Genomic DNA, 9,088 nt, shown 5'->3' on the forward strand with positions numbered 1-9,088 from the left:
GACTGAACCAAGTAGAAGTATAAAAATCTATGATCATAGTGGGAGATTTTAACACTTTGCTCTCAGGAACCGAAAGAATAAACAAAAAGGTGAGCAAACTGTCCCTAAAAGGCATATATAGAGAGCTCTGCATCCAACATTACAGAATACACATTCTAGTCAAGCACAAATGGAACATTTACAAAAGTTGAACATTAACTGGAACATAAAGCAAATCTCAACAAATACTGTATTGGAAACATATAGAATACATTCTCTGACATAGCAAATTGAGCTATCGCTCAATAACATAAGGTAGCTAGAAAATCTCCTTGCACTTGGAAATGAGAAATACACGTCTAAATCCATGAATCAAAGATAAAATCACAGTAGAATTAGAATGCTGAAATTGAATAAAAACTATAATATGCCAAAACTTATGGGATGCAAATTAGGGAGGCATGGATGGCCGTAAATGTATATATTTTAAAAGAAAGCTGTGATCAACAAATTTTTAAAAAGTGGTCCTTCAAAGAAATTGTTTGGTTTTTTTTTTTTTCTTTTTTTTGGCTGCCCTGAGGCATATAGTGTTCCAGGGCCATGGATCAGGTCCAAGCCACAGTTGTGACCAGCAGCAACGCCAGATCCTTTAACCCGTTGTGCCAGGCCAGGGATTGAATCCATGTCTTGGCACTGCAGAAATGCCATAGATCCTGTTGCACCTGAAGAAATTGTTGATAAAACCCTTTTAAGGAGAGAAAGAGAGACCAGATAACTGATGCCAGAATTGAAAGGGGGGCCATCAATACAGATTTACAAATATTAAAAAATCATCGCGGCATTCTCTAATGGTGCAGTGGGTTGAGGATCCGGTTTTGTCACCGCAGCAACTTGGGTCACTGCTGTGGTGTAGGTTTGATCCCAGGCCTGGGAACTTCCATACGCTGTGGGTGCAGCCAAAAAAAAAAAAAAAAAAAAAAAAAATCATCAGATATACTATGAAAATTCTTATGCTAATGAGTGGAAACTTTAGATTAAATGGAAGCATCCCTAAAATATATATGTACACACAAACATACTCTTAACAAAACTAACACAAACAGAAATAGGAAGTCTGAACAATGTTGTAACTATTAAGGAAATTAGATCTGAAATTTTGAAACTTTCCACAAAGAAAGCTCTGAGCTCAAATAACTTCATTAGTCAACACAACATTACCTTTGAAAAGGAAATGAAACTCATGTTACACAGACTCGTCTAGAGAATGGAAATAGAGGGAAGACTTTCAAGATGATTTTAGGAGGTCAGCCTAACTTTAATATCAAAAACTAACAAGAGCATTTTGGGAAAGGAAAATTCAAGGCTAATATCACACATACACTTAGATGAAAAAAATCCTAGATGAAGTAAGAGCAAAAGATTAATGTATCACAACAGAATTTAGTTTCTTCTAGGAATGCTAGGAATTCTAGGTTGTTTTAGCATTTGAAAATCAGTGTAATTCACCACCTCACAAAACATGAAGTCATAGCATTCTCTCAAGGAAAAACTTGTTTGATGTATTTCACCCTGGTTTCATGGGTTTAAAAATTTTTAGAAAGCTAAAAATGGAAATAAACTTCTGTAATCTCATAAAGGATTATAGAAAAGCCTATAGAAAATAGCATACCTCATGGAGAGATGTTGAAACCTTTCCTTTTAAGATTGGGAATGAGGGAAGGATGCTGTGATAAGCCGAATAATTCCCCTCCCCTTAATGTGTCCACATCCTAATTCCCAGAATCTGTGACTGTTACTTTATATGGTAAAAGGGACTTTGCAGATGTGATTGAGTTAAGGATCTTGACCTGAGGAGGGTGGGTCTAGGTGGGTTATCTAGGTGGGTCTGATATAATGGTTTCTGCAAGTGGGACATAGGAGGAGTCAGAGTCAGAGGAGAATGTGGCATGATGATGGAAGCAGATATTGAAATAATGCACTTTGAAAATGGAGGAAGTGCCCCAAGCTAAGGAATAGAGGCAGCCATTAGAAGCCAAAAGGGGCAAGGCAACAGATCCTCCCTCCAGAGGGAACCGGCCCTACTGGCACTCGACTTGGGTCCAGTGAGACTGATTTTGTACTTCCAACCTCCAGAACTGTAAGAGAATAAATCTGTGTTATTTTACACCATGACATCTGTGGTAATGTGTTACAGCAGTGATAGAAAACTAATACATATGTTTGCTCTCAAGACTTTGTTCGGCTTTGTACTGGGGATGCTAGCCAGTATAATAAGGCAAGTTAAATAAAATGGTAAAAATCAGAAAGAAGAAATAAAATGTCACTATGTGTAGACATGATTGAGTATATAGAAAACCCAAATCACAGAAAATTAATAAGTGAATTTAGCAAGTTGGAGAACCTCAACAGTGTCAGTAAACACATTGATTGCATTTCCATATAATAGAATCTATTCAGGAGACGGAAGCATCAGTAATTTGAACAAGGAAACAATACAAACAATTAGTAACTAGTAAAAGGTGCTTACTTACTAATAGGAATAAAGGAGATTCTAAAGAATACAAGAACAACAAGTGTAGAGAACAGCTACTCTCTCCAAATCCGAGAGAGGGTACTCCTGCAAGGAACAAACAAACTCTGAAAGGAAGAGTCCCCTGTTTCCAACCAAGGCTAAGATTCAGACCTCATTGGAGAGGGTGAGACTGTGGCCCACTGGATGGGGCAGAAGTTCGTGGAGGTGTCTCAGGTCAGAGTTGATCGTGTAGCTAGTGGGCCAGGACTGGAGAGAATGGAGCTCCCCACTGTGCTGCCATCAAAACTCTCTTCGGGCCGTGCACCACTGTGTTTCCCACAAACTGCTGCCAAGGGAACCACCCACTGTGATGTCTGTGAAATTCCCTAGAGTGCGTGCCACTGCATTTCTCGCACCCCTCTGATAACCATGCCTGCTGTAGGAGCAAGAAGCCAAGTACACCAGAAGCATTTCTTCTGCTACGTCTCAGAGCCTTCTTCCTGCACCCTCTGCTGGCAAAGCCTAAAGTTAGGCTAGCTGCCGAAGGAGAAATGTTTACAAGGTTCAGCTTCAAAACAGGGCAAAAAAGGGTAGATTTGGAAGTGAGTGGAAATAAATTGATAACTGGTATAGGGAGCCATTAACTCTTTTTTTTTTTTTTGTCTTTTTGCCATTTCTTGGGCCGCTCCCGTAGCATATGGAGGTTCCCAGGCTAGGGGTCAAATTGGAGCTGTAGCCGAAGGCCTACACCACAGCCACAGCAACGCCAGATCTGAGCCTCGTCTGTGACCTACACCACAGCTCACGGCAACGCCAGATCCTTAACCCACTGAGCAAGGGCAGGGATCAAACCCGCAACCTCATGGTTCCTAGTCGGATTTGTTAACCACTGCGCCACGACGGGAACTCCCAGGAGCCATTAACTCTTAAAAATTATAAAAGATATCACTCACAGTAGATGATCAGATACCAAGGAAGACATCAACTGAAAATGTGTGGGGTTTCTAAAATATCAGTAAGGAAAAATATAAAGGAGTGAAATGCATGGGTGGATATTACTAATGTTCAAGGACCAACGTTCTCAAGATGTAAATTCTCCCCCAGTTGAGCTGTGGGTTTAATGCATCAAAGGGGCATGTACAGAATGTTCTTAGCACTGTTTGTAATAGCCTCCAACTGGAGATAACCCACTGTCCACCTCAGTGGAATGGGTATATATATATGAATAAAATTGTGAATATAAAAATTGTGAATGTGTGGAATGCTATACATCAGTGAACATGAAGACAGTATAACTAAATGGAACAACACGACTGAATCTCATGAACTGAGTGTTAAGCAAAAGAAGCCAGACTTCTCCCAAAATATATAGTTGTATATATTTATATATAAATAATACATAATATTTATTGTGTATAATTCATATAATTATCAATATACAAATATATACTGTGTATATGTTGTATTTATATTTATACTATATATCATGTCATTTGTATATATTTATATTTCTACTGTGTATATCGATTGAAAAAGGCAGAAGGTAAACTACAGTGTTAGCAGTCAATAGAGCCGCTCCCCTTGGGAAAGTGGGAGGTCATAGTAAGTATGAGTGGCCACAAGGGGGGCTTTTGGTTATTGACAGTATTCTGTTTCTTGTTCTTGGTTGTGGTTGCATAAGAATCTCTTTTGTGAAAATTTACTGAGTTCTGTATTTGTTTTGTGAATTTTCCTTATGTGTTAAACTTCAGTTAAAAAAAAAAAAGAATTCTGTTCTTAGCAGGTAAGAGTGTGGGAAGTGATCTTGGTGGGAGTGGAAAATAGCTACGCTTACTTGAAAGTAGTTTGAGAATACATATCAAAAGCCTTAAAAATGTGCATACCCTTTGATCCAGCAATTTCACTTCTGGGAATGATCCTAAGAACGTAATGGGCTACTTTCAGAGCCATTGAAACAATTATATAGACCTACGTTTATCAACATAGATGGGAGTTCCCACTGTGGCTCAGCGGTAAAGAGTCCAATTAGTATCCATGAGGATGTGGGTTCAATCTCTGGCTTTGCTCAGTGGGTCAGGGATCTGGCATTGCCGTGAGCTGTGGTATAGGTCACAGACGTGGCTCGGATCCTGTGTTGCTGTGACTGTGGTGTAGGCCGGCAGCTGTAGCTCTTATTTGACCCCTAGCCTGGGAATCTCCATATGCTGCTGATGCGGCCCTAAAAAGACAAAAAAATTAAATAAAAAATATATGGATGTCCATGATTTATTCTAAGTAAAAATCAGGTTAGAATTAATATAAATACATATATATCTTTGTGTGTGTTGCCATATGTAATACACATATATAAAACATATGGTATAATGTATATTTGGCTTTAAGAAAGATAAAATATCTATACATGTATCTATATACATGTTTATATACATAGAAAAAACACTAGAAACAATAATTTTCTGTTTATTCAGAATCCTTTCAAATGAGCATATCTTTAATAATCAGAAAAAGTAAAGGTGTTTATATTTTAAAAACTACATAAAATATTAGGGAATGAAAGAATATTACCTGGGAAAATGAGGCATGAACAATATGCCCAAATATTAAAATAAAAGTAATCTTTTATCCTTTAGATCCTTTTGTGGTTTTAAATCTTCTGTTATAAGCATATCTTACTTTGTTAATCAGAAGAAAAGAAAAAAAAAACCCAACACGCCCAAAGTCTGAGTGCTTACTCATCACAGTAAAGGAAAGACCTGTGGACCCCAAAGGCTTTCTTTAGACATTCCTCCCCAGAGCCATGGAGCCTGGTAAGGGCAGGTCATAAAGGCCAGCAGAGACACCCCAGCCTCAAAACCCCAGGCTGTGTGCTGACTCCACCGGGAAGGCTGCATTTCTTTATCAAATTATCAACCATTTATATGGGCTTTGTTGTTGTTAGGAAAACTCTCTATGGGCCAGTGGGCTTTTTCCATGGAGAACGTTTTGGGATTGAATTTACCATGGAGATCGCTGAGTTCGCATCTGGTGACCACAGACAAAGATGGCAACATTGACTACATGTCCACCTTCCAGGATCTGCACATTCAAAAACCTGTGAAAGAGGCAAGTGAAACACAGTTCTGGCTAAAACCTGGCTGGAGCCAAACACCCTTTGTACAGCTTATGAGAGTTCCTTTGTCCTTTGAAAAGTTGGTGGTAGCCTCCTCTGGGGCATGGGCATGGCAGTCCTAGGAAAGGCCTCAGGGGGATGTCCCAGGTACCTTGTGATCTGTTCAGGAAATCTGTACGTTCTAAGACAGGCTCAAAGGAAAAGGAAGGAAAAGCTTCTGCAAGCAAATCTGTGTCCAGCAGCTGATTCTCACGTGCTGTCCAGCAGAAGGGCAGATGTGACATACATTCCTTCATATAATGTACCCTTTAAAGTACTCAGCATACTGCCATTAACTGTCAAGAAGTCTAGACCTACTGACTGCCCCAGGGAGAGTTGTCGGAACCCCCTCCCCCCACAGTACTTACTGCTGAACAGCCCATCAGCAATTATAACAGTGGGGGCACATGCTGGGTGACTGTTTCCAGGGGAGATGAAAAGTTTAGCAGAGAGGAGGGAAGCGCAGCTGGGAGACTGAGGTAACTCCAGGAAGAAGGCTTCTGGCTGCCCTTGAGAGTCTGTTTACCGTGGTTGACTAAGGTCATAGGCCTCGGCCTCAGGCGAAGATTCAAATGCCACTTAACAGCTGCCAGAACCTTGGGAAACTTTACCTTTCTGTTTTCCAGTCTGTAAAATGGGCCAATTGCAGTTGTGTTCTTTGGGGTTGTCATTGAGGACGGAGTGAAAGAATACGGAGGAGCTTTCAGCGCAGAGCCTGGCACACAGGTGTAGTCAGTACCTGTTGCCTGTTGTTATTTGCTGCTTTCAGATGTGCTTTGGCCCAACCCCCAGAGGAAGAGAGACTGCAGGCGCTACAGAACACGAGAGCATGGTCTTTTAGCTGATTTAAGAGGGCTGGGCCTCCCAGGAGGGCCCGCCTTCTCATATTTCTATCTAAATCGCATTCTTTGAATTGGTGACCACATTGTGTGTTTCACTGAAATTGATCTGTTATTAATTCTAAATGTTTTAACACTTAAACATCTCTTTTAGGTTCAGTCTTCTCTAATTGAAACAGTGTACAGATACCGATCTGACCTGCAAATCATTTTTAATATCATTGACTCTGATCACTCAGGTAAATTCACCTTGATTAGTTCAGTAGCAGTAGAAAACAAAGCTAGTCTGTTTCTCTGAAACCAGAACTCTATTTTCTTTCTTTCTTTCTTTCTTTCTTTTGGGGGGGGCCATGTGTGGGGCATATGGAAATTCCCAGGCTAGGGGTCAAATGAGAGCTATAGCTGCTGGCGTACATCACAGCCAGAGCAACGCCAGATCTGAACCGCACCTGCGAACCCACACCACAGCTCGAAGCAACGCTGAATCCTTAACCCACTGAAGGGGGCCAGGGATCGAACCAGCTTCTTCACGGATACTATTCTGGTTTGTTTCCACTGAGCTGCAATGGGAACTCCCAGAACTCTGTTTTCGTCTGTCAGATTCTTCATCCAGACTTGATTTAATGCATGGGTGGGGGTGGGGATAAACTCATGTTGAATATTGTTCTAATTTGGCCACAGACTCTCTGTTTAAATCCATATGGTATAGGCTTATGTATCCATTAGTCAGACAAGAATAGCTCCTTTTCTAAATCACCAGCACAGATTTTGAAAAGATAAATTCATTGTCCATTTAAAAATCATAGTTATTCCTGGCAATAAAAATCATTCCTAGAGTTCTCATTCTGGATTTGGTACTGAGGGCTATGAAAACTCATTTCTGCTTAGCTTTGATGCATAATTTTCAAACTTTAAAAAAAGTCATCCGCTAATCCCCAACTGCAGAGACTACTGAATACCAAAAAAAAATCAGTAATCAAAACCCCAATGTCAATTATTTCCTATAGAAAATGGCAGAGCCATTGTTTGCCGTCCTCTTTTATTGAGTCCCAGGGTTAATCCTCTCTCTGCTCAGATGTCCCTCTCCCTTAGCTTTTATTTTATTTATTTATTTTATTTATTATAATTTATTTTTGCCACTGTACAGCAGGGGATCAAGTTATCCTTACATGTATACCTTTGTTCTGTTGCAATGTGAGTATCTAGACATAGTTCTCAATGCTACTCAGCAGGATCTCCTTGTAAATCTATTCCAAGTTGTGTCCGATAAGCCCAAGCTCCCGATCCCTCCCACTCCCTCCCCCTCCCATCAGGCAGCCACAAGTCTCTTCTCCAAGTCCATGATTTTCTTTTCGGTGGAGATGTTCATTTGTGCTGGATGTTAGATTCCAGTTATAAGTGATATCATATGGTATTTGTCTTTGTCTTTCTGACTCGTTTCACTCAGTATGCCTCTCCCTTAGATTTTAGATCTTGTAATTTCTGTACTACATATAGTCCCACAGTCTACAGTCTTTCCCCCGTTCCTTCACGGTTACTCATTCCAGCTGTAGAATAATCTCTGCATCACTGGCAGTCGAACGTGACCTATTGTTTCTTGTATTTACAATCTTACGTTTCCATTTCCTTCAGTGTCTTGACAGTCAGGTATGCTAATGAGCTCCTAATTGGAACCATTCAATCAATATGGCTTCCCCGCCCCTCCTTAAGGTGGGTCTTAAAATGAACACTCACAGGTTTCTCCTGTATTCTTTTAGGCCTCATCTCCATGGAGGAATTCCGTAGCATGTGGAAACTTTTCAAGAGCCACTACAGTGTTCATATTGATGATTCCCAATTTGATGAGCTCGCTGAAAGGATGGACTTAAACAAAGATGGAAGCATTGACTTTAATGAGTTTTTGAAGGCTTTCTATGTAGTGCATAAATTTGATAAGCTGAGCAAATCAGACACCAAGCTTGCCTAACAAGAATTAGAGCTTTCTCTCCTTGTAAACAGTTGGGCCCAAATCACTGTATACAATCTTTGCCACAACCCTTGAAATTCACATCAGTCATAGAGAAAAGTAGACCCTAATTACTGGCACAAGCAGATGTCTGGTGTGGGAGTCCCTAGTAAATTGTACGTGGTAAGACTAGGTTAAGTGTCAGCTGATAGGATTTAGTTCCAGTGGTGGGACCCACACACTGCCAGGTAGAAACTGGGTTTGAGCCTGGTGTTGGTTCCTTGGATGCCACCTAACCAGGAGATCTGAGCAGTTTGGAAAGACATCGAAAGGAGCTCCCCAGAGCATCGGAGCAAAGTGCAACACCTGCGAGTGGCTGAGGGATGGGAAGAGGACTGCCAGACTCTTAATGGAATAAAATATATCCATCTTTAAACTGTCGTCTTCTTTGGAGATACCATAAACCAGTGACTCTCAATTGTGGGGGAACCACCCTTCAGGGATGGGGGCCATATCAGGATCTTGGGGAAGTTGTGGGAGTATATTGCTTGAAAAAGCATTTTTTTTTTCCTTGTCGGCGACAGAAAGCAAATACATTCAGATTGAGCCCTGCAATTAACATGGTTTGACACCTTCATTAGTAAGATGGGGCCTTGTTTATACAT

The 9,088-nt window shown here is 40.6% G+C and overlaps 1 protein-coding gene across 12 annotated transcripts in view; it reads left to right on the top strand.

The window, feature by feature from the left end:
• PPEF1 (protein phosphatase with EF-hand domain 1) overlaps positions 1-8,859 on the top strand; it is a 139,317-nt gene extending 130,458 nt beyond the window's left edge. For all 12 annotated transcript variants that reach the window (XM_021080644.2, XM_021080646.2, XM_085008658.1 and 9 more), the window contains 3 exons: positions 5,430-5,593; positions 6,633-6,717; positions 8,236-8,859. In XM_021080644.2, coding sequence (XP_020936303.1) covers positions 5,430-5,593; positions 6,633-6,717; positions 8,236-8,444 — 458 coding nt within the window. In that variant the 3' untranslated portion in view covers positions 8,445-8,859. The remainder of the gene's footprint in view (positions 1-5,429; positions 5,594-6,632; positions 6,718-8,235) is intronic.
• The last annotated feature ends 229 nt before the right edge of the window (positions 8,860-9,088 follow it).

Source organism: Sus scrofa, chromosome X (genome assembly GCF_054392235.1).
Source record: "Sus scrofa isolate SSC_HxYL_T2T_F1_AM1 chromosome X, Sscrofa_HxYL_maternal_Yorkshire_Landrace_v2.0, whole genome shotgun sequence".
Lineage (NCBI taxonomy): Eukaryota > Metazoa > Chordata > Mammalia > Artiodactyla > Suidae > Sus > Sus scrofa.